At 45.5% G+C, this 27,320-nt stretch overlaps 1 protein-coding gene across 10 annotated transcripts in view; it reads left to right on the top strand.

The window, feature by feature from the left end:
- LOC135541628 (plasma membrane calcium-transporting ATPase 1-like) overlaps positions 1-27,320 on the top strand; it is a 298,234-nt gene that overhangs the window by 215,261 nt on the left and 55,653 nt on the right. For 8 of the 10 annotated variants that reach the window (XM_064967935.1, XM_064967940.1, XM_064967936.1 and 5 more), the window contains 16 exons: positions 1,468-1,665; positions 1,896-2,153; positions 2,747-2,872; positions 3,100-3,225; positions 4,788-4,823; positions 8,830-9,006; positions 9,450-9,664; positions 9,806-10,048; positions 10,650-10,784; positions 11,010-11,119; positions 11,246-11,483; positions 16,827-17,006; positions 17,145-17,232; positions 17,685-17,791; positions 22,252-22,443; positions 22,653-22,866. In XM_064967935.1, coding sequence (XP_064824007.1) covers positions 1,468-1,665; positions 1,896-2,153; positions 2,747-2,872; positions 3,100-3,225; positions 4,788-4,823; positions 8,830-9,006; positions 9,450-9,664; positions 9,806-10,048; positions 10,650-10,784; positions 11,010-11,119; positions 11,246-11,483; positions 16,827-17,006; positions 17,145-17,232; positions 17,685-17,791; positions 22,252-22,443; positions 22,653-22,866 — 2,643 coding nt within the window. The remainder of the gene's footprint in view (positions 1-1,467; positions 1,666-1,895; positions 2,154-2,746; positions 2,873-3,099; positions 3,226-4,787; positions 4,824-8,829; positions 9,007-9,449; positions 9,665-9,805; positions 10,049-10,649; positions 10,785-11,009; positions 11,120-11,245; positions 11,484-16,826; positions 17,007-17,144; positions 17,233-17,684; positions 17,792-22,251; positions 22,444-22,652; positions 22,867-27,320) is intronic. The other 2 variants (XM_064967938.1, XM_064967939.1) reach the window with 1 other exon arrangement.

Raw genomic sequence — 27,320 nt, 5'->3', positions numbered from 1 at the left:
CAGCCCCATCGATGAGAATGGGGGTGTGCTCGGTCCTCTTTTTCCCGTAGTCCACAATCATCTCCTTTGTCTCTAATCACATTGTGGGAGAGGTTGTTGTCCTGGCACCACATGGCCAGGTGTCTGGACTCCTCCCTATAGGCTGTCTCATCAGCAAATGTAATCATGGTGTTGGAGTCGTGCCTGGCCGTGCAGTCGTGAGTGAACTGGGAGTACAGGAGGGGACTGAGCACGCACCCCTGAGGTGCCCCTGTTTTGAGGATCAGCATGGTGGATTTGTTGTTACCTACCCTTACCACCTGGGGGCGGCCCGTCAGGAAGTCCAGGATCCAGTTGCACCAGGAGGTGTTTAGTCCCAGGTTCCTTAGCTTATTGATGAGCTTTGAGGGCACTACGGTGTTGAACGCTGAGTTGTTGTCAATGAATACCATTCTCACATAGGTGTTCATTTTGTTCAGGTGTGAAAGGGCAGTGTGGAATACAATAGAGATTGTATCATCTGTGGATTTGTTGGGGCGGAATGCAAATTTGAGTGGATCTAAGGTTTCTGGGATGATGGTGTTGATGTGAACCATGACCAGCCTTTCAAAGCACTTCATGGCTACAGATGTGAGTACTACTGGTTGATAGTCATGTAGGCAGGTTGCCTGAGTGTTCTTACAGACCTCTACATGCTTTGTAAATCCAAAATAATTTTAGCAGCAGCATTGGTAAGGGTGTGTGTGTATGTATGGGTGTAAGTGTGTTGCGTCAGTGATGAGTGTGTGAGTGTGGGTGTATATGAATGTGTGTATGTGAGTAATGTGGATAGGCATAAAGTCAGTGTGGATAGGCTGTGGGGGAGGGAGAGCAGTAGTTAGACATTACAACAGCCTTGTGATCGTTTCAAACGCCTCATGGCTTCTCATTGACTGACCTCTTTGTATTTTCTGCAGTTTTCTAGATTTATTTGCAACAATTAAGATTAAGATATATTACTCGGAATCTATGAAACTTATTTTTATCTTAATTCGGGAAATACCAGTTGATCTAAAGGTTTGATTGTAGAAAAATACACAAAAGGGATAACATGTTTTTCAGACTGGTTTGTGTATTTCATCCAAATGAATGTCAAAGCCTTTGGCAGTAGTTGCCTGGCAGATTGTGTCCACAGTGGGAGGCTGACATGGGGTGTGGATGGGTGTGTTTGAACGGCCGGCTCTACTTGTTTCTATTTGGTATGGCAGCATTTTAGAGTCCGTTTAGAGCTTTGAACCAAGGCAAATACAGCAACCTATAGAATCTCCTAAACATTTCTAATCCTGATAGTTTGTCATGCATTTTTCATACCTCTAAAGTAGCCTTGTGTCAAGCTGAATGTATATATTCAACATCATCTATTGTTTGATCTTGTTGTATGCATTTCTGTGATAACTGCTTACTCTATTACATGTCTGTTAAATCTCTTATTCTCCTCCTCTCTCTTAGGTCTGTCTGGTAACCCAGTGGATCTGGAGAAGCGCCACACAGCATTTGGGAAGAACTTCATCCCTCCTAAAAAGCCTAAGTCTTTCCTGGCGCTGGTGTGGGAAGCTCTACAGGATGTTACTCTAATCATCCTGGAGATTGCTGCCGTCATCTCCCTGGGCCTGTCCTTCTACCACCCTCCCGGGGGAGATAGCGAACGTGAGTAGTACACCCTAACCCGGGGCAGTTAGAACAGGTGGGAGGGGTGGTGAGGGGGACCTGGGCATGAAGGGGGAATTGAGGGTTTGCAAATGTTTTCATTTCCTGTTCCACTGACCTGGTCGTGTTGTGGTATTGTTTGTATCACTGACTTGGTTGTGTTGTGGTCTTATATCACTGAACTGGTCTTGACCTGATCATGTTGTGGTCCTGTGTTCTGCTTTCCCCAGTGTGTGGTGAGACAGCATCTGGAGTGGAGGATGAGGGCGAGGCGCAGGCGGGTTGGATCGAGGGCGCCGCCATCTTGTTCTCTGTTGCCATCGTTGTCTTGGTGACAGCGTTTAACGACTGGAGCAAGGAGAAGCAGTTCCGCGGGCTGCAGAGCCGCATCGAACAGGAGCAGAAGTTCACCGTCATCCGCAAAGGCCAGGTCATCCAGATCCCTGTGTCCGAACTAGTGACAGGAGACATCGCCCAGATCAAATACGGTAAGACATGGTTCAGATAAAATAAGAGATGAAATGTGCTTGATTGAAACATGCTGTGGCATTCCCCTGACAGGATACAGTCAGACCTTGGTTTAAATACATGTGTATTTGTTATTTAAATACTTAATTTCTGTCTATTTGAGTATTTTCAAATAACGTGGCCTTAATTAACTACTTCTATTGGAAGTATTTGAAGGTATTTTCAAATAAATTACTATAAATAGTCTACTATTTGAAGGTATTTTCAAATACTTAGTTCCAAATAGGCCTGCATTATCTAAAATACCAAACAGACCTGGTTCAAATGCGTGGGAGTATTAAACTATTTGTATACACACTGTGTATTTTAGTATTTTTCAAATACATGCCAATACTTTACAAGTGTATTTCCAAGTACATTTCAATATTCAACTAATTGTTTTGAAATAAAAAATATAAAAATACTATTTGAAATACCCTAAATGATATTTGAACCCAGGTCTGAATACAATGAACCAATATGATGAGGTAACACATTGACCAGATATACAAAGGTACGGAATATGGTGAGACATTGTATATCACAGTCATATAATTGTGTAACTGTTTCCTAGGTGATCTGCTGCCAGCTGATGGTATCCTGATCCAGGGCAACGACCTGAAGATTGACGAAAGCTCTCTGACTGGTGAATCAGACCAAGTCAGGAAGTCCCTGGAGAAAGACCCCATGCTGCTGTCCGGTGAGAGCGCGTATTCATAATATCACTATTGTCAGACATTCAATATCCCAGTCAGGACCTCTATTGTTTTAAATGAAAACATATGTCGTGTGATACAGTATGTAGACTGAAAATTGAGGACAATGGAATAACATACAGTACAGTTATGACCTTTTTGTTAATCTATCTCTCTCTCTCTTTCCCAACTCTCTTCTTATCCTCTCTCTTTCTCCCCCTTCCTCCTCCAGGCACCCATGTGATGGAGGGTTCAGGTAGAATGGTGGTGTCTGCAGTGGGTCTCAACTCCCAGACTGGAATCATCTTCACTCTGCTGGGGGCGGGAGACGGCGACGAGGAAAAGAAGATCAAGAAAGGTAAGAGATAGGGGGGACGACGACAAATGCACATCGCCATGGTAACAGTTCACAGAGAGTCAGTGACTGGCTTTTTCCCCAATCTGTCTCCTGTGTGTGTGTTTCGATCTCCCGAGCTATCCTTGTCTTTCTACGTGAGCGCTCTGTTTGCTGGTTCCCTGAGGTAAGCGTCTAGTGGAAGAATGAGTTACTCCCGTCTGTTGAACTCTAGGACGATGTAAAGAAAGATGGGACAGCCATGGTAAACACTGTACCATGGAGGCCAGAGGTTCCATTCAGTTTCATTGACATCGCTGTCCTTATTTATCTAATCCCCGGTGTTAGTTTTCACATCTAACCCTTTCTAGACCACTCCTTCCTCGGAGTGGTTCTGTTCTGTTCATGGATGATGGGGTGGTCATTCTATGCCCGTACCACAGACCCACTGTCGGGAAAAACGTATTCCCACTCCATCCCTTCCTTTCGTATGTGTTCTAATTTAGCAAGCAACACTAAGGCCTCCAGTGCAGTTAATCTACATATATATCTACATGGTCTCTACTGAGCTTGTGTTCCATACTAACACTTATTTGGGTTTTCTTTTCTGTTTGGTAAGAGTTTTTTTTGCTAAGATTTCTGTTTTTCAGGCATTCATTCTAAAGGGGCTGAATGTGCCAGCTCAGAGGAGGGAGCTGCAATACAATGACTCATTCCAATTGGCATCTTTAGTCATCACAAAATTAGGCTGTGATTTCAAATGTTCATGAAACTGTTGAACGCAGCCATCATGACCTTAATGTTATGGGTTTATTTGAGTAGATCAGAGCAAGTAAAGGCTAGTTAGTTGCACACGCACACACTGGCTGCAGCACAGGCACGCACACTGGGTGCTGAACTGTCTGTCTTCCTCTGAGACAGGTGTGTACAGTGAGGATGGAGGAAGAGGGCAGACATACTTAGAAGCACACACACAGTCCCACACCTCCCCCTCACCTTCACACACAGACTCAGACATACACTCACCTTCTATATGCTCACTCATGCAAACACACTTTCCCTTCACACACGAAGACTGTCAAACACTTACACACACACACCTCTCTGCCACATAAACACATATTGATACAGTGACTCAGAGAGCAGAGGAGAGGGGGCAGAGTGGCCGAATGAGGCTTCAGGGCTTGCTGCTGCTCAGCTGACAACTGCTGCACACACACACACCTCATCTCCACATACCCCCCCAAATGTCAAGACAGGGCCATGAGTGTGTGGATGGGAGGTGTGTGTGTGTGGTGCATGTGTGTTCTTATTAAACTTATTTCCGTTAGTTACACATGTATTGATTGAAACAGACGAGCCCAGTGTCACCAGTAACAGATCCTGCTGTCTGTGGATGGATGCTCTACTTTACTCTACAGCCTTAAACCAACTAGCGGTCTCTCTCCTCTGACAGCCCGTTCCAGCCCCCAACACACACTTGAATTTATATTGTTTTGATCTTCTGTTCGTTTTGGTTTTATGATTTTTTAAATTTCCTTTAAGCCATGTTATCAGCATTCCGCACTCTCTCTCTGTCTGAACAGGTAAAAAACAAGGACCCCCCGAAAATCGCAACAAAGGTAACCCCTCCATCCCTCCCTCTCCCCTTCCATTCAGCAGCAGTCTGGGAGTTTCGTGTCAGTCTTATGCACTCTCTTTTCTCTCCCTCTCTTCCTCTCTCCCTCTCTCCCTTTCTCTCATGCTCTCGCTTCCCTCCACCTTCTGAAAAGGGGAGGTTCTTCTCACCTCGCTTTACCTGTGAAAGGATGTAACTCTCACCTGTCACTGGTCCCCAGAGAGAGAAGTGGGATTAGCCGTCAATGCCACTATTGTAGACCGATAACCATCTCAAGACTACCTAGCGTTAGCATTCAGCACTACTGTTGTAGACTATATCCTTCAGAGCTATGGGGGGTTAGTACAACACAACTGTAGTCAACCATTATCAATCACATAGCTTTCCAAGAGTATCCTTCTTTATCCTTCTGTTCTAGACTACTGCAGGTATATCCATCAGAGCTATATGGGGTTAAAATAATAACACAACAACTCCAGTAGATTTGTATCCCTTCTAGGGCTAAATAGGGTTATCTTCACCTCAATCACAGAGCTGCAAAAGGGTTAGTTCTACTAGCCCCAAATAGAAAGTTTCATCCTCCACATGCTATGTTTAGATAGACACCCGGGGTGTTGTAGCTCTACAGCTTGCCTGGCCTGGACCGTTCCACCCTCCATGTGACGTGTCATCCAGAACTCATCCAAGCTGTCCCCCCCCCCCCCCCCCCACTCAGCCTCCCAGGGCCTGAGCATCTGCTGCTCACAGACCCTCCCCAGCCCTCCTGCCCTCTCCTCTCTCCTTCCCCTCGCCCTTGGCCTTTCACTAGTAAACAGCTTCTCTCCTCTCCAGCATGGAGCGGTAGCTAATGCTAAAGTAGGACACCATTAAATTAATAGGGACAGGTCGGCCCAACCTGCATTCACAACATGAAATATATATTCTATAACAAATGTCCACATACTGATGAGTAGTTTATCCAGTGCAGTAGTTTTATGGATGCCATGTAATCTGTGGCTCCTGAGAGTAAATGGAATAGGAGTGGTAGGACCCCTGATATCATGTTTCAGTATCTGTGAATTTGGAAATAGTTTGGGGCTTAGTTTAAAAAAGAAGGGATGTAAACAGAATTATAATAGACATTGTATATAGAATTATAATGTAAATTATTCTATATCTAATGCTAACTTCAGAACTAGGGTCAAGGGGTTAGGGAGACTGTACAAACTCTGGGAAGTGGCTCATTGTGGGAGTTGCAGCCTGACATTATCAATGGGCTGTGGATTGTTGTCTGTTCTGTTCTGTTTTTCTATTCTGTTTCTTTTCTCTCACTGTTGCCTCTTTCCAGGATGTTGCTCAGGACCTCATGCTGTCTCGTACTCTCTTCTCGCGATCACTGTTTGACTCTACCTCTCTTTATTTATTTTTCTGTCTTTTTCGCAAAAAAAAAACTACCTCTGGAGAAGTGCAGCCTCGTCTTCTACCTCATTTTATTTTTGTGGTGGTTGTATCTCTCTGCTTTGTTTTTTTGTTCTCTGCTTTTCAGTTTGTCAGTTTCTTTGAGTTTTTTTGAGGGGTAACACACTCGCAACCCCCCCCCCCCCACCCCCCCACCCCTTGTCGTGGTCGGTGCTGCGTCTGTAAGTGCTGTGCATCCGTCAGTGAGTCAGTCCATCCGTCAGTGAGTCAGTCCATCCGTCAGTGAGTCAGTCCATCCGTCAGTGAGTCAGTCCATCCGTCAGTGAGTCAGTCCATCCGTCAGTGAGTCAGTCCATCCGTCAGTGAGTCAGTCCATCCGTCAGTGAGTCAGTCCATCCGTCAGTGAGTCAGTCCATCTGTCAGTGAGTCAGTCCATCCGTCAGTGAGTCAGTCCATCCGTCAGTGAGTCAGTCCATCCGTCAGTGAGTCAGTCCATCCGTCAGTGAGTCAGTCTATCCGTCAGTGAGTCAGCCCATCCGTCAGTGAGTCAGCCCATCCGTCAGTGAGTCAGTCCATCCATCAGTGAGTCAGTCCATCCGTCAGTGAGTCAGCCCATCCGTCAGTGAGTAAGTCCATCCGTCAGTGAGTCAGTCCATCCGTCAGTGAGTCAGTCCATCCGTCAGTGAGTCAGTCCATCCGTCAGTGAGTCAGCCCATCCGTCAGTGAGTCAGTCCATCTGTCAGTGAGTCAGTCCATCCGTCAGTGAGTCAGTCCATCCGTCAGTGAGTCAGTCCATCCGTCAGTGAGTCAGTCCATCCGTCAGTGAGTCAGTCCATCCGTCAGTGAGTCAGTCCATCCGTCAGTGAGTCAGTCCATCCGTCAGTGAGTCAGCCCATCCGTCAGTGAGTCAGTCCATCCGTCAGTGAGTCAGTCCATCCGTCAGTGAGTCAGTCCATCCGTCAGTGAGTCAGCCCATCCGTCAGTGAGTCAGCCCATCCGTCAGTGAGTCAGTCCATCCGGCCGTCCGTCCGTGCGTCAGTCTGCCAGTCCAGTCAGTGTGTGGCTGTGTTCAGTCTGATGGGTCTGGTCTAATGGGTTTTATGTTAGGACTGACTCGTTATCCCCTGACTGGTGGCCTATTCTCAGGGGTGGCAGAGACACTATGCTCAATACAAGGGACTTCAAGTACAGACATTTTAGGAGTGTGAGAAAAAAAACATTACAGCAAAAATGACAAGGGTACAAAATAATCCAACTAGATTGTGAATGTACTTTAAATTCACTGGTATTGAGTTAGCATGGGCCACAAATAGAATCCATAGCAATGCATATGACACTGATTACCATAGAATACTGATCTTTTATTTTACCACCTTTATTATACTCGCCCTTTGATATTGTGGACTATTTCTACTGGAAAAGAGACAGTGCTAGAGAACATATGAAGTGGTGAAAGGCAAATATCTTATTTGCGTTTGTAAAACATGACTGAGCTCTGTAGCAGAGATGAAATACGTTCAGTTGACAATCCCCCGCAAAGGAAGCATTGTAGAATTTACAACGTGTACTTCGATGTTCTGAAAATATTCTTTGTTATATGTATGATGTAAAACCAAAAACCATCTCCATAGACTCTTCTTGGCGCATTTCCATGGAGACTTACCCCCACACCAGTGTGTCGGCAGTGTTTTATGTTAACGTAAACTCTAGTGTAATTGTGTTTCCATCAGGAGAGTCACACTAAACACCTGGGGAGAGCAGAATCAACAACCTCTGCATCATCAAGACAGTTGCTATGCGAAAAGGTGTTCACAGTTAGCCGTTGTTATGTAAATGCAGGCTGAAAGTACCTGGCTTTGGCCCCAGCTGAAAGCAAGTCCACCAGAGCCATGGCCCAGTGAGACACGGGTTCCGGCCCGCATAGATGGAAACAGAAAAATCTGAGCGTTTTGGGTGAAACACTGGGGTAAATCCTGTATGGAAATGCGCCATCTGGGAGAAGTTGTATAGCGTGAAAATGCTGCTACAAATCAGTTTTGTATTGTTAAATCCTTACCTTTATCTCAAGCATTTCCTGATGAATTCTGTGCTGTATGTTTACACTTTCCAACACCTGCTTTCGCAATGTTTCATTTATGCATTAGAGTATTTACACAATCAATCAGTTAATTATTGAGTACTAATTTTACTTTAATGAAGAATAAATCGCATATGCTGAACTCTCCATCAAACTGACCGCTAACAGCAAATAATAACATCAGTGTTGATCACAAGGGATCTGTTCAGGTTTACGAGAAGAGATGATCCACATGGTTTAGTGGATCACTGCTCAGGACCTGAGTCTGGTGGTCTGGTGACCGTGTTTCTGTCTCTCCTCCAACCGGAACTGAACCACAACCCCTCGATCTCCCTTCCTCCTGCCTCCTCCTACCCCCCCCCCCCCCCAAATAAATATCACCACCAACCATTTCCAACCTCCAATCACTACCCTGTTTACCCTCCCCAAACTTTTTCACCACCACTAACTGCCCTCCTCCACCCCCACCACCTTCTTCCCACCACCACCTCCCTCTACCCTACCTATTTCCTCATCCATCTACCCTGTCCCATAGCTAAGACCCAGGACGGCATTGCCCTGGAGATCCAGCCCCTGAAGAGTGAGGTTGAGTCCGAGGAGAAGGAGCCGGAGGTGGAGGTCAAGCAGGTGAAGAGGGTTCAGATCACCAAGAAGGAGAAGTCTGTGCTGCAGGGCAAACTCACCAAACTGGCTGTGCTAATTGGGAAGGCAGGTGAGGTCAGAGGCAGAGATGCACGTGCACACAGACCTACACAGTTACACACACATAGACATTGCAGATTGGCAAGGCAGGTAAGAATAGAGAAGGTCTTAAAAACATTAGGACCCTGACACACGTACACACAGGTGTACATACAGATGTAAAATCATAATTTGAGCCAGTTTGCTACAGCAGGAAAATAATCCTGCAGCAACAGGAATTGTGAATTATTATGTGGATTATAACCAATAGACATTTTTGTAGGGGTTAAAAAAAATTCGTAAGGGCCGATCAAGTATGACATTTCAGTGGACAATCCAAACTTTGGAAGCCTTTTTAAACCTGAAATACAATATAATTTTAAGGGTGATCAAATTAAGGTCCTACATCTGTACTTGCCTGCTCCTGGATTTGACCGCCAGATAGAAACAGTATACTTTGTTTCTTTTGCCCAGGTCTGATCATGTCAGCAGTGACGGTGGTCATTCTCATTCTGTACTTCGTGATTGATACGTTCGGGGTACAGGGTCGCCCATGGCTGAAGGAGTGTACCCCCATCTACATCCAGTACTTTGTCAAGTTCTTCATCATCGGAGTCACTGTGCTGGTGGTGGCTGTGCCTGAGGGGCTGCCTCTAGCCGTTACCATCTCTCTGGCCTACTCTGTCAAGGTACACGCAAACCAACACGCACGCGGTGCTGGTAGTGGCAGTGCCAGAGGGGCTGTCGCTAGCTGCCACCATGTCCCAGTCTTACTCTGTCAGGTCACACACACACAGCACTGACCTCTGTCTGTCTTGTCCCCTATGTAGAAAATGATGAAAGACAATAACCTGGTGCGTCACCTGGATGCGTGTGAGACAATGGGGAATGCTACGACCATCTGCTCCGACAAGACAGGCACCCTCACCATGAACCGTATGACCGTGGTGCAGGCCTACTTGGGAGACACACACTACAAGAAAGTACCGGAACCCGACGTCATCAAACCATCCACACTGGAAGTCCTGGTCAACAGCATCGCCATCAACTCAGCCTATACTACTAAGATCCTGGTGAGAGAGAGAGAGATGCACGCACACACACACACACACACACACACACACACACACTGTACACTTACACACCCATCCTCAAATGCAGAAATTGAACGAGCACTCACAATAAACCTTCACGGCTCACTCTCACACACCCACACACAAACACACCCACACACACACAAATCCTAAAGTGAGGCACTTGAAGCACACGCTAATATCGTCCCAGTCTTCAGTAAAGATGGTCCATAATAACATTCCAGAAACATGAGACTGCTTTCTATCCACTCATTCATCTTCCCATCAATACCACCAGATAATCACATAAGACTGAAGATGCAGGCTTTAAATAGCCCTTAGGAGAATCCATCACTCATCTTCAATCATTCCTTGGACCATAGCGCTTCGACATCTGGAGCTTCATGTCATATGTACGCAGTGTGTGCACATCCTTACAAATGCATGGTCTTCTTCTCTAGTGCATTTCTTCATGGTTGCTTTTACACTCTGTGGGATGCATATCTCAATGCTCCTTTTACTTTATGTCTTCTTCATGAAATGTACATGTTTGTAGCATACAGTAGGTAGGGTGTGTGTAACGTTTGGTTTGTTTCTCCAGTCTCCAGCGAAAGAGGGAGGTCTGCCCCGCCACGTTGGCAACAAGACAGAATGCTCCCTATTGGGCTTCGTGCTGGAACTGAAGAGGGACTACCAGCCAATCAGGGACGAGATTCCTGAGGAGAAGCTGTATAAGGTGTGTAGCTGCTTCAAAATGTATCAATGAAGTTAAATGTGCAATCTGTAACTTATTTAACTTTTATTAATGTGTGTTCTGTGTGGCTCCAAGACTAAATTTACAAATAACCTACTGCCCGTTATTCCTACAGAAAGCTAACTTACACACAAACTAGTGTACTATAGTGTTATAGCATATTGTGATAATATGGGAGTTCTAACTAACTGAGAGGTGTGTTTCCAGGTGTACACCTTCAACTCCTCCCGTAAGAGCATGAGCACGGTGCTGAAGAACACAGACGGTAGCGGCTTTCGCATGTACAGCAAGGGAGCCTCCGAGATCGTCCTACGCAAGTACAGAGTGGAGGGAGAGGGGGAGGGAGGAAGGGATTGGTCATATCTTTCGTTGATGAATGATAGGAGGGGGTGGATGATCAAGTCCATCTTTCTATCTTACCCCCTTCCCTCCTCGCCCTCTAGATGTTCCCGTATCCTGGACACAAACGGGGAGCCACGTATCTTCAAGCCTAAGGACCGTGATGAGATGGTGAAGGTGGTGATTGAGCCCATGGCCTGTGACGGTCTAAGGACCATCTGTGTGGCCTACAGGGACTTCCCTGCCGAGGCAGGAGAACCAAACTGGGACAACGAGGCCGATATCCTCAACGAGCTCACCTGCATCTGTGTGGTCGGCATTGAAGACCCTGTCAGACCTGAGGTGAGACATGGACAGACACATTCTGCCTGAACAAAACAAGCTATGGTGAACATCCTCTAACTGATCAGAAAGTTCATAAATATACAGTACCAGTCAAAAGTTTGGACACACCTACTCATTCAAGGGATTTTCTTTATTTTCCACATTGTAGAATAATAGTGAAGACATAAAAACTATGAAATAACACATATGGAATCATGTAGTAACCAATAAGTGTTAAACAAATAAAAATATATTTTATATTTGAGATTCTTCAAAGTAGCTACCCTTTGCCTTGATGACAGCTTTGCACACTCTTGGTATTCTCTCAACCAGAGGAATGCTTTTCCAACAGTCTTGAAGAAGTTCCCACATATGCTGAGCACTTGTTGGCTGCTTTTAATTCACTCTGCAGTCCAACTCATCCCAAACCATCTCAATTGGGTTGAGGTCGGGTGATTGTTTGCAGCAATTAGAACATGAAGGCCTGATTCACACAGTTTCCTCTGAACAGTTGATGTTGAGACATGTCTGTTACTTGAACTCTGTGAAGAATTTATTTGGGCTGCAATTTCTGAGGCTGGTAACTCTAATGAACTTATCCTCTGCAGCAGAGGTAACACTGGGTCTTCCTTTCCTGTGGTGGTCCTCATGAGAGCCAGTTTTATCATAGCGCTTGATGGTTTTTGCGACTGCGCTTGAAGAAACTTTCAAAGTTCTTGAATTTTTCCGAATTGACTGACCTTCATGCCTTAGTGATGATGGACTGTCATTTCTCTTTGCTTATTTGAGCTGTTCTTGCCATAATATGGACTTGGTCTTTCACCAAATATGGCTATCTTCTGTATACCACCCCTACCTTGTCACAACACAGCTGATTGGCTCAAACGCATTGAGGAAAGACTTACACAAATTAACTTTAAACAAGGCACACCTATTAATTGAAATGTATTCAAGGTGACTGCCTCATGACGCTGGTTGAGAGAATGCCAAGCGTGTGCAAAGTTGTCATTGAGGCAAAAGGTGGCTACTTTGAATAATCTCAACTGTAAAATGTATTTGAATTTGTTTAACACTTTGTTATTTCATAGTATTGATGTCTTCACTATTATTCTGCAATGTAGAAAATAATAAAAATGAAGAAAAACCCTTGAATGAGTAGGTGTGTCCAAACATTTGACTGATACTGTGTGTGTATATATATATATATATATATATATATATATATATATATATATATATATATATATATATATATATATATATATATATATATATACACATACATACAGTGCCTTGCGAAAGTATTCGGCCCCCTTGAACTTTGCGACCTTTTGCCACATTTCAGGCTTCAAACATAAAGATATAAAACTGTATTTTTTGTGAAGAATCAGCAACAAGTGGGACACAATCATGAAGTGGAACGACATTTATTGGATATTTCAAACTTTTTTAACAAAACAAAAACTGAAAAATTGGGTGTGCAAAATTATTCAGCCCCCTTAAGTTAATACTTTGTAGCGCCACCTTTTGCTGCGATTACAGCTGTAAGTCACTTGGGGTATGTCTCTATCAGTTTTGCACATCGAGAGACTGAAATTTTTTCCCATTCCTCCTTGCAAAACAGCTCGAGCTCAGTGAGGTTGGATGGAGAGCATTTGTGATCAGCAGTTTTCAGTTCTTTCCACAGATTCTCGATTGGATTCAGGTCTGGACTTTGACTTGGCCATTCTAACACCTGGATATGTTTATTTTTGAACCATTCCATTGTAGATTTTGCTTTATGTTTTGGATCATTGTCTTGTTGGAAGACAAATCTCTGTCCCAGTCTCAGGTCTTTTGCAGACTCCATCAGGTTTTCTTCCAGAATGGTCCTGTATTTGGCTCCATCCATCTTCCCATCAATTTTAACCATCTTCCCTGTCCCTGCTGAAGAAAAGCAGGCCCAAACCATGATGCTGCCACCACCATGTTTGACAGTGGGGATGGTGTGTTCAGGGTGATGAGCTGTGTTGCTTTTACGCCAAACATAACGTTTTGCATTGTTGCCAAAAAGTTCAATTTTGGTTTCATCTGACCAGAGCACCTTCTTCCACATGTTTGGTGTGTCTCCCAGGTGGCTTGTGGCAAACTTTAAACAACACTTTTTATGGATATCTTTGAGAAATGGCCACTCTTCCATAAAGGCCAGATTTGTGCAATATACGACTGATTGTTGTCCTATGGACAGAGTCTCCCACCTCAGCTGTAGATCTCTGCAGTTCATCCAGAGTGATCATGGGCCTCTTGGCTGCATCTCTGATCAGTCTTCTCCTTGTATGAGCTGAAAGTTTAGAGGGTAGCCAGGTCTTGGTAGATTTGCAGTGGTCTGATACTCCTTCCATTGCAATATTATCGCTTGCACAGTGCTCCTTGGGATGTTTAAAGCTTGGGAAATCTTTTTGTATCCAAATCCGGCATTAAACTTCTTCACAACAGTATCTTGGACCTGCCTGGTGTGTTCCTTGTTCTTCATGATACTCTCTGCGCTTTTAACGGACCTCTGAGACTATCACAGTGCAGGTGCATTTATACGGAGACCTGATTACACACAGGTGGATTGTATTTATCATCATTAGTCATTTAGGTCATCATTGGATCATTCAGAGATCCTCACTGAACTTCTGGAGAGAGTTTGCTGCACTGAAAGTAAAGGGGCTGAATAATTTTGCACGCCCAAAGTTTTCAGTTTTTGATTTGTTAAAAAAGTTTGAAATATCCAATAAATGTCGTTCCACTTCATGATTGTGTCCCACTTGTTGTTGATTCTTCACAAAAAAATACAGTTTTATATCTTTATGTTTGAAGCCTGAAATGTGGCAAAAGGTCGCAAAGTTCAAGGGGGCCGAATACTTTCGCAAGGCACTGTATATATATATATGTATATATTTTGTAGTTGATATCTTCAGAGCTGTTGTTGGATATGACTGCTTAGATTAGCTGTGTAGTATGTTGTTTGGAGGTTGACCACAGTATCAGAGGTATAGATAATGAAGCCCAATATACTAGAGGTCTTAATGGACTGTTGTTTGTCAGAATAAGATTTCTCCAAACCACTGCTGAAGGATTGTGTTGATCTGTTCAATTTTCCATTAAATAATGAACTGTTTTGCTGCAGTGTGACTCAAACATCTGATCCCCATTAAATATATTGAATTAGCCCAGGAACCTGCTGGCTCCAGTCATATGATATCATATTGACTGCAGCAGTCATTGAGAGGAACAATTTGAGAGCCACTTATAAGTGCATGAGGACCAAGAACTATAGACGAGGTATATCTTATATTATAAACTGGGTGGTTTGAGACCTGAATACTGATTGGCTGCCAGTCATGGTATATCAGACCATACACCATATGTATGGCAAAACGTGTATTTTTACAGCTCTAATTACGTTGGTAACCAGTTTATAATAGCAATAAGGCACCTAAGGGCTGTGTCCAGGCACTCTGCGTTGCGTGGTACATAAGAACTCTGTGTTGCGTGGTACATAAGAATATTGGCCATATACCACACCTCCTCACACCTCCTCTGGCCTAATTGCTTAAATAAGAGACTGGGTGCATATGACACTGATATCAACAATGTATCATATTAAATAGTTAAAATCAGTGTCATGAGGCCAGTGATGCAGTGATCTAAGTTCTGCAATGCTACGATAACTGCAGTCAGCCAGTATCTATTTTGAGAGCTGGTGCTTGACGGAAAAGCTCATCTGCACACACACACATGCACAGTCTCTCTCTCACACTCACACACACAAACACACACACACATCACACACATCACACGTAAGTGTAGCCAATTGAGTTCATGTTCACGCTCATGTTCAACCCTCCTCACTCCACTGCTGCCCTAGAGAACTGAAATGGCCCTCTTGTCTCCTAAAGAGTCTTCTCTATAGCCCCAGCCAGAGCCCGTGAACCTGCGAATTACAATGTAAATGTATTATCAACAGCTTTTGGTGCCAATATGGCCGATAGTGTGCTGAACCTACTGAGCTCTTATGAAAACAGCATTATGAATCATGCTGAAACAGCCATTTTAAAGAGTGTGGCTGTACAATATAAGCTAGTTTCTTGCTCCGCCCGACCGCCACTTGCTGTGTCTTTCACTGATAGTCATTAGAGTTTTGAATGTCAAGCAGCAGCAGATAACATAGTGGATGGAAATAGCTTTGTAGCCAGCGGGTGACAGACACTCTACCAGTTCCCAATAGGTTTGGAAGGGAAGGGCGGCTAGCTGCTAGCGGAAAGGTACTGTACTGTAGCAGCCATGCTAGGACATTTATAATGGCTGTGCACTTTAGCGCTGATATTTACGTGACAGCAGCGTGTCTGAAATGAGCTTCTGGTATGTAGAAAATTCACTAATATCATCCATTAATTATGGAGATGAGGCACCCTTCATTACCATGATAGATGGGGAAAGAACACCTGCGTCATTTTATTATTCAAATGCATTACTGAGGGAAAATGCAAAGCATCAGAGATGTTATCATGGTTCAAACTAAAGGCCAGAGATGTGGGCGACTGCTCGGGGAACATTGAAGAGTTAGCGATCGTAGGTCTGTGAGTGGATGTTTACATGAGGTGGTCTGCCAGTGCTAGTGTGGGAGCATTCACCATAGTGGGTTATTTATTTCCTTAGGATTCTGTGTTATTGTGGGGGTGGGGGAGGGTTGTGTACACAGTGTAGCTACACGTTTAGTGGTTTGTGTGAGGGCAGATGGGGTGGGGGAAGGGGTTGTGGGCTCAGCGGTGTGATCGGCAGACGTCTGTGGGGGGTTTCTAATGATCTATAAATAAGTGATCTGATTGGTCTAATGAGGAGTGACTCATCACATAGCTGAGGGTGGCTAATTACACAAGACTTCACTCAGACACACAGAGAGAGAGGCTCACACGCACAGAGGGTTGAGAGGTCACGCTAGAATGAGCAGAAGCTGTCAGGGATTCACACTGTCGTGCTGAGAAGGAGACTAAAATAACCTGCGACACTGTTACTGAGATCAACGGTGGTACAAAATGGAGTAGGGAACGTGTGGAGGGGAATATACATACAGAATACACTCAGATACACACTTACCTTACACAGACTGGTCTGAGATCAGCACTGGTACAAAATGGAGTAGGGAACGTGTGGAGGGGAATATACATACAGAATACACTCAGATACACACTTACCTTACACAGACTGGTCTGAGATCAGCACTGGTACTATACCAATAAATTCATTTTTAATTGGACATATAACTACACAATACTAGATGACCAATGTCCTTGTAGTGAACTTAGTCATGACTCTCTCCTCCCTCCCATAAAGGTACCTGATGCTATCCTCAAGTGCCAGAGGGCTGGCATCACCGTCCGCATGGTTACCGGGGACAACATCAACACCGCCCGTGCCATAGCAACCAAGTGTGGCATCCTGTTGCCAGGCGAGGACTTCTTGTGTCTGGAGGGCAAAGAGTTCAACCAGCTGATCCGTAATGACCAGGGAGAGGTGAGACACACTACATGACTTTTATATTTAAAGGGGGACTTTCATAATGATATAATAGAGGTGAGACTGTCATGGGGACGTAAATTATATAGTAGTAGAGATGCAGCCCCTCTGACACTGTGTACTCCTGTGCTCTAGGTGGAACAAGAGCGTCTGGACAAGGTGTGGCCCAAGCTGCGTGTGCTGGCTCGTTCCTCTCCTACTGACAAACACACTCTGGTCAAAGGTGGGTTAAAGCTGTCACATATCTCTCCTTTTCTTGTTTCCCCTCCCTTTTCCTTCCAGAAATGTATCATCTCTTTCTTGTGTGATAGACATACACACATTGGACCCGGGGGTCTGTAGCACTGCCACCCCCCTCAGCCCAACCCAGTTCTCTTCAAAGACTAGCCCGTTTCATCTCAGTTGGGGGGCAGTGGAGGGGTGGAAAGAGAGAAGGATGGGCAAGGGAAAGCATAATGTCGGTGTGGGTCATGAATATGGACACTTGACTAACCGAAAGAAACACTGAAGCTAATTAAATGGGAAAAAGGCCTTTTCAAAATATTGGGGGACAGCATTTGTTAGTTATGTTCCTCCCAAAAAAAGTGATTCCGTGGGTGTCTGTCTCAGTGAATATTTCTACTGCTGTCCTGTGTGTTGAGATATGAGGGGTGTGGTATTGTTTCTCTCCCTCAGGTATCATGGACAGCACCGTCCTCGAGACACGACAGGTGGTGGCTGTGACAGGCGACGGAACTAACGATGGCCCCGCCCTGAAGAAGGCTGATGTTGGATTTGCTATGGTAACTCTCTCCATTCATATCAGTGTATATGGTTCCCTTGTCACTGCGTTCCTTATGTTTTTACCCCTTAGAGAAAACCTATCAACTATTTACAATTACACTACAGCCATGAAAAGCTCATGTTGCCCAAACCTTATCTCTGCAACTCTCCAATTTACTCCAAAGTGCCTCCATTACGATGGCTGTGTAATTAGATAATAATAGTAATGCTTGGATACATCTGCTTATCAACAGACAAACCCCTACATTCACATACACTGTACCCTAAGTAGAAGCACCTCTGCGTTTGGGGATTACAGAATAGGAGTGAGTGCGATTGTGTGAGTTACACCCACAATAACATCTGCTAAATATGTGTATGTGACCAATACATTTTTTTTTTGCATCTGATTCTGCTAGTTAATCAGACAGACTGAGACAGAGAGGGAGACAGACAGACGGAGACAGACCCAGAGAGAGAGAGAGAGAGAAGAGAGAGACCCAGGGAGGGAGGGAAGGAGGGAGGGAGAGAGAGACCCAGAGAGAGAGAGACCCAGAGAGAGAGAGACCCAGAGAGAGAGAGAGAGACCCAGAGAGAGAGAGACCCAGAGACCCAGAGAGAGACCCAGAGAGAGACAGACCCAGAGAGAGAGAGACCCAGAGAGAGAGAGAGACCGACCCAGAGAGAGAGAGACAGACCCAGAGAGAGAGAGACAGACCGACCCAGAGAGAGAGAGACAGACCCAGAGAGAGAGAGAGAGAGAGACAGACCCAGAGAGAGAGAGAGAGACAGACCCAGAGAGAGAGAGACAGACCCAGAGAGAGAGAGAGAGAGAGAGACAGACCCAGAGAGAGAGACAGACCCAGAGAGAGAGAGAGACAGACCCAGAGAGAGAGAGAGAGACAGACCCAGAGAGAGAGAGAGAGAGACAGACCCAGAGAGAGAGAGAGAGACAGACAGACCCAGAGAGAGAGACAGACAGACAGACCCAGAGAGAGACAGACAGACCCAGAGAGAGAGAGAGACAGACCCAGAGAGAGAGAGACAGACCCAGAGAGAGAGAGACCCAGAGAGAGAGAGAGAGACAGACAGACAGACGGAGAGAGAGACAGACAGACGGAGAGACGGACAGAAGAAAGTTTAAAGAGACAGACAGACAGACAGACGGAGAGAAGAGACAGACAATGACGGAGCGACTAAAAGTTTAAAAGACAGACAGACGGAGAGAGACAGACAGACGGAGAGAGAGACAGACAGACGGAGAGACAGACAGACAGTGGAAGACAGACAGACAGACGGAGGAGACAGACAGACAGACGGAGAGAGAGAGACAGACAGACGGAGAGAGACAGACAGACGGGAGAGAGACAGACAGACGGAGAGAGAGACAGACGGACAGACGGCGAGAGACAGACAGACGGAGAGAGAGACAGACGGAGAGAGAGACAGACGGAGAGAGAGACAGACGGAGAGAGAGACAGACAGACGGAGAGAGAGACAGACGGAGAGAGAGACAGACGGAGAGAGAGACAGACGGAGAGAGACAGACAGACGGAGAGAGACAGACAGACGGAGAGAGACAGACAGACGGAGAGAGACAGACAGACGGAGAGAGACAGACAGACAGACAGAGAGAGAGAGAGACAGACAGACAGACGGAGAGAGAGAGACAGACAGACAGACGGAGAGAGAGAGACAGACAGACAGACGGAGAGAGAGACAGACAGACAGACAGACAGAGAGAGAGACAGACAGACAGACGGAGAGAGAGACAGACAGACAGACGGACAGGAGACAGACAGACAGATGGAGAGAGACAGACAGACAGACGGAGAGAGAGACAGACAGACAGACGGAGAGAGAGACAGACAGACAGACGGAGAGAGAGACAGACAGACGGAGAGAGAGACAGACAGACGGAGAGAGAGACAGACAGACGGAGAGAGAGACAGACAGACGGAGAGAGAGACAGACAGACAGACGGAGAGAGAGAGACAGACAGACAGACGGAGAGAGAGACAGACAGACAGACGGAGAGAGACAGACAGACGGAGAGAGAGAGAGACAGACAGACGGAGAGAGAGACAGACAGACAGACGGAGAGAGAGACAGACAGACAGACGGAGAGAGAGACAGACAGACGGAGAGAGAGACAGACAGACAGAGAGACAGACAGACGGAGAGAGAGACAGACAGACGGAGAGAGAGACAGACAGACGGAGAGAGAGACAGACGGAGAGAGAGAGACAGACGGAGAGAGAGAGACAGACGGAGAGAGAGAGACAGACGGAGAGAGAGAGACAGACGGAGAGAGAGAGACAGACGGAGAGAGAGAGACAGACGGAGAGAGAGAGACAGACGGAGAGAGACAGACAGACGGAGAGAGACAGACAGACGGAGAGAGACAGACAGACGGAGAGACAGACAGACGGAGAGACAGACAGACGGAGAGACAGACAGACGGAGAGACAGACAGACGGAGAGACAGACAGACAGACAGACAGACGGAGAGAGAGACAGACATATGGAGAGAGAGAGACAGACATATGGAGAGAGAGAGACAGACATATGGAGAGAGAGAGAGTCAGACATATGGAGAGAGAGAGTCAGACATATGGAGAGAGAGAGTCAGACATATGGAGAGAGAGAGTCAGACATATGGAGAGAGAGAGTCAGACATATGGATAGGGAGAGTCAGACATATGGATAGAGAGAGTCAGACAGACAGACGGAGAGAGACAGACACAGACGGAGAGAGACAGGAAGAGAGAGACAGACAGATGGAGACAGAGACACAGATAACCAGAGAGACAGACAGACGGCGAGAGAGAGAGAGACAGACGGAGAGAGAGACAGACGGAGAGAGAGACAGCCAGACAGACAGGTGGAGAGAGAGACAGACAGATGAGGATAGACAGACAGCCGGAGAGACGGACGGAGAAAGAGAGACAGACGGACGGAGAAAGAGAGACAGACGGACGGAGAAAGAGAGACAGACGGACAGAGAAAGAGAGACAGACGGACGGAGAAAGAGAGACAGACGGACGGAGAAAGAGAGACAGACGGAGGCCCTAAACAGAGAGTACACAGCGACAGAATACCTGACCACTGTGACTGACCCAAAATTAAGGAACGCTTTGACTATGTCAGTGAGCATAGCCTTGCTATTGAGAAAGGTCGCTGTAGGCAGATCTGGCTCTCAAGAGAAGACAGGCTATGTACACACTGCCCACAAAATGAGGTGGAAACTGAGCTGCACTTCCTAACCTCCTGCCCAATGTATGACCATATTAGAGAGACAAGATTTGTGACCTGTTGCCACGAGAAAAGGGCAACCAGTGAAGAACAAACACCATTGTAAATACCACCCATACTTATGTTTATTTATTATATCTTGTCTACTTTAACCATTTGTACATTGTTAAAACACTGTATATATATAATATGACATTTGTAATGTCTTTATTGTTTTGAAACCTCTGTATGTGTAATGTTTACTGTTCATTTTTAGTGTTTATTTCACTATTGTATATTATCTACCTCACTTGATTTGGCAATGTTAACACATGTTTCCCATGCCAATAAAGCCCTAGAATTGAATTGAATTGAGAGAGAGAAAGAGAGGGAGAGACCCAGAGACAGATAGACTGGGAGACAGACAGTCGGAGGGACGGACAGACGGAAGGACAGACAGACGGACGGACGGACGAAGGGGGGGAGGGAGACAGACGAAGGGAGAGAGGGAGACAGACGGAGGAAGAGAGAGAGAGGGAGACAGACTGAGAAAGAGAGAGAGAGGGAAACAGACGGAGAAAGAGAGAGGGAAAGAGGAAGAAAATGTTATGCACAGTAATTGAAAATGGAAAGGATAATGATATAGCCCCGGGCATTATTTGCCCTAAATCTCCTGTCTTAACGAAGGATTGCGGAGAAATAAAATACTTTTTAATAGCTAGCCTTTCTCTCCTACCCTTCTCCAAAGTGAATTGATTCACATGATTGTGAAGAGAAAAGGGCAGGTGTCAAAGGGGTCGAATGCAGAGCCAACCTATAATGAAATACTGATAGGTTGCTTGTAGGCACACTCGTTCTTTTCAACAGGAGTCAAACTTTGACACTTAACACCGTGGCTAGGTTTCTCACCATCATCCACCTGGCTGATGCACGGCAGCCATTTTGTGCTGAACCGCTAACCACTCAACAGCTGTCAATGATGTAGCTGGTTCTTGTCCCTAACTGAATGAAACTGAGGTCACATCTGGCTCAAAATGATGGGTGTTACACTTTGATGGTGGATGATGTCAGTTCCCCATACAGTATAGCAATTGAGATCTAATGAAAAGTGCTACATAAATGCAATTCATTTTAAATAAAGAGAATATACATTTTTAAAAATTGGAACCATCACAGATACAACCATCGTCATTAGCCTCATTGTAATCCCCATATATTTAACCCCTCCATCTCTGTCTCCTGATAGGGTATCGCCGGTACGGACGTGGCTAAGGAAGCGTCAGATATCATTCTGACTGACGATAACTTCACTAGCATCGTCAAGGCTGTCATGTGGGGCCGCAATGTCTATGACAGCATCTCCAAGTTCCTCCAGTTCCAGCTCACTGTCAACGTGGTGGCCGTCATCGTGGCCTTCACTGGCGCCTGCATCACACAGGTAACACACGCACCAAAGTTAACATGGGGATGCTTTCATTTTCTCCCACGCCAATCTTTCTCTCTATCTCTCTACCATCCTGTTTCTATCTATTTTATATTTGAATCATTTAGCAGACACTCTTATCCAGATTTACAGGAGCAATTAGGGTTAAGTATGTTGCTTAAGGGTGCATCATGCTTACCCCCCACCCCTCCTTCTCTCTCCAGGACTCTCCTCTGAAAGCGGTGCAGATGTTGTGGGTTAACCTGATCATGGACACCCTGGCTTCCCTGGCCCTAGCCACCGAGCCCCCCACTGAGTCCCTGTTGCTGAGGAAGCCGTACGGCCGCAACAAGCCCCTAATCTCTCGCACCATGATGAAGAACATCCTGGGTCATGCCGTCTACCAGCTCACAATCATCTTCACCCTCCTGTTCGCTGGTGAGACCATCACACACTGGAACAAACAGAGTTAGACCGAACTGGAACAAACAGAGTTAGACCGAACTGGAACAAACAGAGTTAGACCGAACTGGAACAAACAGAGTTAGACCGAACTGGAACAAGCAGAGTTAGACCGAACTGGAACAAACAGAGTTAGACCGAACTGGAACAAACAGAGTTAGACCGAACTGGAACAAACAGAGTTAGACCGAACTGGAACAAACAGAGTTAGACCGAACTGGAACAAGCAGAGTTAGACCGTACTGGAACAAACAGAGTTAGACCGTACTGGAACAAACAGAGTTAGACCGTACTGGAACAAACAGAGTTAGACCGTACTGGAACAAACAGAGTTAGACCGTACTGGAACAAACAGAGTTAGACCGTACTGGAACAAACAGAGTTAGACCGTACTGGAACAAACAGAGTTAGACCGTACTGGAACAAACAGAGTTAGACCGTACTGGAACAAACAGAGTTAGACCGTACTGGAACAAACAGAGTTACGACCGTACTGGAACAAACAGAGTTACGACCGTACTGGAACAAACAGAGTTACGACTGCACTGGAACACACGGGGTTAGACCGCACTGGAACACACAGGGTTAGACCACACTGGAACACACGGGGTTAAGACCACACTGGAACACACGGGGTTAAGACCACACTGGAACACACGGGGTTAAGACCACACTGGAACACACGGGGTTTAAGACCACACTGGAACACACGGGGTTAGACCACACTGGAACACACGGGGTTAAGACCACACTGGAACACACGGGGTTAATACCACACTGGAACACACGGGGTTAATACCACGCTGGAACACACATGGGATTAGACCACACTGGAACACACATGGTTAAGACCACACTGGAACACACAGGGTTAAGACCACACTGGAACACACGGGGTTAATACCACACTGGAACACACATGGGATTAGACCACACTGGAACACACGGGGTTAAGACCACACTGGAACACACGGGGTTAAGGCCACACTGGAACACACAGGGTTAAGGCCACACTGGAACACACAGGGTTAAGGCCACACTGGAACACACAGGGTTAAGACCACACTGGAACACACAGGGTTAAGACCACACTGGAACACAGGGTTAAGACCACACTGGAACACAGGGTTAAGACCACACTGGAACACACGGGGTTAGACATCACTGGAACACACGGGGTTAGACATCACTGGAACACACGGGGTTAGACATCACTGGAACACACGGGGTTAGACATCACTGGAACACACAGGGTTAAGACCACACTGGAACACACAGGGTTAAGAGCACACTGGAACACACGGGGTTAAGAGCACACTGGAACACACGGGGTTAAGACCACACTGGAACACACGGGGTTAAGACCACACTGGAACACACGGGGTTAAGACCACACTGGAACACACGGGGTTAAGACCACACTGGAACACACGGGTTAAGACCACACTGGAACACACAGGGTTAAGACCACACTTTAACACACAGGGTTAAGACCACACTGGAACACACAGGGTTAAGACTACACTGGAACACACGGGTTAAGACCACACTGGAACACACGGGGTTAAGACCACACTGGAACACACGGGGTTAAGACCACACTGGAACACACGGGGTTAAGACCACACTGGAACACACGGGGTTAAGACCACACTGGAACACACGGGGTTAAGACCACACTGGAACACACGGGGTTAAGACCACACTGGAACACACGGGTTAAGACCACACTGGAACACACAGGGTTAAGACCACACTGGAACACACAGGGTTAAGACCACACTGGAACACACAGGGTTAAGACCACACTGGAACACACAGGGTTAAGACCACACTGGAACACACAGGGTTAAGACCACACTGGAACACACAGGGTTAAGACCACACTGGAACACACAGGGTTAAGACCACACTGGAACACACGGGTTAAGACCACACTGGAACACACGGGGTTAAGACCACACTGGAACACACGGGGTTAAGACCACACTGGAACACACGGGGTTAAGACCACACTGGAACACACGGGGTTAAGAACACACTGGAACTGAGTTTTGAAATCAGTGGAATTAGAGTATGATAGCAAAGGAGATGGTTGCAAATATGTAAACGGAGTCGAAAAGAGAACACACAGAAGGCTGTTTTATTAAACACTTCTCTCAGGATTACATCTTCAAACAAACGGCAACCATGGCATCTGTGACATAGAGGGAGAAACATCCATCCATGTATACGGGTTAGATAGTCTAGCTAGCTACATTTTCAAATATTACATGTTTTTAATTTAGTCAGAAACCCGTTTTCATTTTGAGTTAAAGTGTACTGTTAGCTAGCTAGCTAACGTTATCTGTCTGGCTCGCTAGCTAACATTACATTTATGATCTGTGTAGTAATGTTATTCGTATCTCAGAGCAATTTGCATTGCTAGTTATAGCCTAATATTAGCTAGCTAACAATGAACCTGGTTGGTTAGCTACTTGCAGATTCAGGGTAGCAACATTATGAGATGGGATTATGGTTAATTGTTTAGCTTGCTAGCTACATGTCTAAACTTCACTATTCAAGTAACAATTTCAATAGAATGTTCCTGATGTCACTGCGACAACTGTCGATAAACGTATCTGGTAATTTCACTCTGTCTTTCTACTCCGATTTTAGAGCCCGCTTGTCTGTGTGCCAGAGTGCAGAATAACTGACTAATCTATGAACGCTCAACACCCGTTGGATATGACCGGTGACAGTAAATGTTGGCAAAAAAAGCAGAATTAAATTGTTGCCAGCAGCACAGTTGCAGTCACCAACGCTCTGGACAACATAAAAACAGCCTAACCAGCTCTGCTAGGGCGATTAAAATGGTCAGAGTGAGGTGTTCTCTCATTTGTGTCTGGAAGTAGCTAGTAAGCTAGCCAACATTAGCCAGTTAGCTTGGGTGCTTGACTGCTGTTGTTAGGTCAGAACGCTTAGATCAACCCTGCTCCTCAGCCAGAGCATCCAGTGTGGCTCTGAACGCTCCAAGAGCGAAACACTCTGAATTTACAAACAGAAAATCTAGCAATCTGGTTTACGAACACCCAGAGCGCACTCTGGCACTCCATGTTTAGTGCATGTCCTCACATGTGAATCCTTAAAGAGATGGGTGGGGCTAAAGCTTAAGAGGGTGTGAACGATGTAGAATGGGTGTAGACAAAACAAGGGTGCTCCAGTAGCTGTACTAAAACATTTTCTCAAAAGTGAGGTTAAAAGTTGATCAACTTTCAAAGCAGAATTACTTTCCCATTGTTCCTCAACTGTAGTGTATGATATACCATTTTCTAGCTCTGTCTCTACTTTTAGCCAATGTCAGGTTATTGCAATATAGGACTCGTTTTACTGTGGACATAGATACTTTTGTACCTGTTTCCTCCAGCATCTTCACAAGGTCCTTTGCTGTTGTTATTGGATATATTTGCACTTTTCACACCAGAGTACGTTCATCTCTAGGAGACAGAACGCGTCTCCTTCATGACCGGTATGATGGCTGCGTGGTCCCATGGTGTTTATACTTGCGTACTATTGTTTGTACAGTTGAACGTGGTACCTTCAGACATTTGGAAATTGCTCCCAAGGATGAACCATACTTGTGAAGGTCTACAATTGTTTTTCTGAGGTCTTGGCTGATTTCTTTTGATTTTCCCATGTCAAGCAAAGAGGCACTGAGTTTGAAGGTAGGCCTTGGAATACATCCACAGGTACACCTCCAGTTTACTATATTTTTGTATAGAACATTTCTGGGCAGAACTGAAAAAGCGTGTGCGAGCAAGGAGGCCTAACAACCTGACTCAGTTACACCAGCTCTGACAGGAGGAATGGACCAAAATTCACCAAACTTATTGTGGGAAGCTTGTGTCAAGGCTACCTGAAACGTTTGACCCAAGTTAAACTATTTAAAGGCAATGCTACCAAATACTATTTGAGTGTATGTAAACTTCTGAGAATGTGATGAAATAAATAAAAGCTGAAATGAATCAGCTATTATTCTGACATTTCACATTCTTAAAATAAAGTGGTGATCCTAACTTTTTACTAGGATTAAAGGTCAGGAATTGTGAAAAACTGAGTTTAAATGTATTTGGCTAAGGTGGATGTAAGCTTCCAACTTCAACTGTATATATGCATTAGAAGGTTTAATATTGTTCCCCAGTTATTTTCTAGTCTTTGCTTCTTATAAGAAATGGTCTGAGAGATGTGTGAGTTAATGTTGTCAAAACAGGGTGCCTGTGAGAAAGCGCGTCAAGGCTAAAAGAGATTCATAGACACAGAACCCTGTAGGGGAGTGAAAGAGGTAAGAGACAAGTCAGACGTACCACTATAAAGCAACTATGGGAGTGGAAAATTACTGCTGAGCCCTTAGAAAACACTGGTACTATTGTTCTCTCCTGCAAGTTTGTATA

Source organism: Oncorhynchus masou, chromosome 6 (assembly GCF_036934945.1).
Source record: "Oncorhynchus masou masou isolate Uvic2021 chromosome 6, UVic_Omas_1.1, whole genome shotgun sequence".
NCBI classification, from domain to species: domain Eukaryota; kingdom Metazoa; phylum Chordata; class Actinopteri; order Salmoniformes; family Salmonidae; genus Oncorhynchus; species Oncorhynchus masou.
Note: the sequence above shows the minus strand (reverse complement) of the source record. Positions and strands in the feature narration are given on the sequence as shown.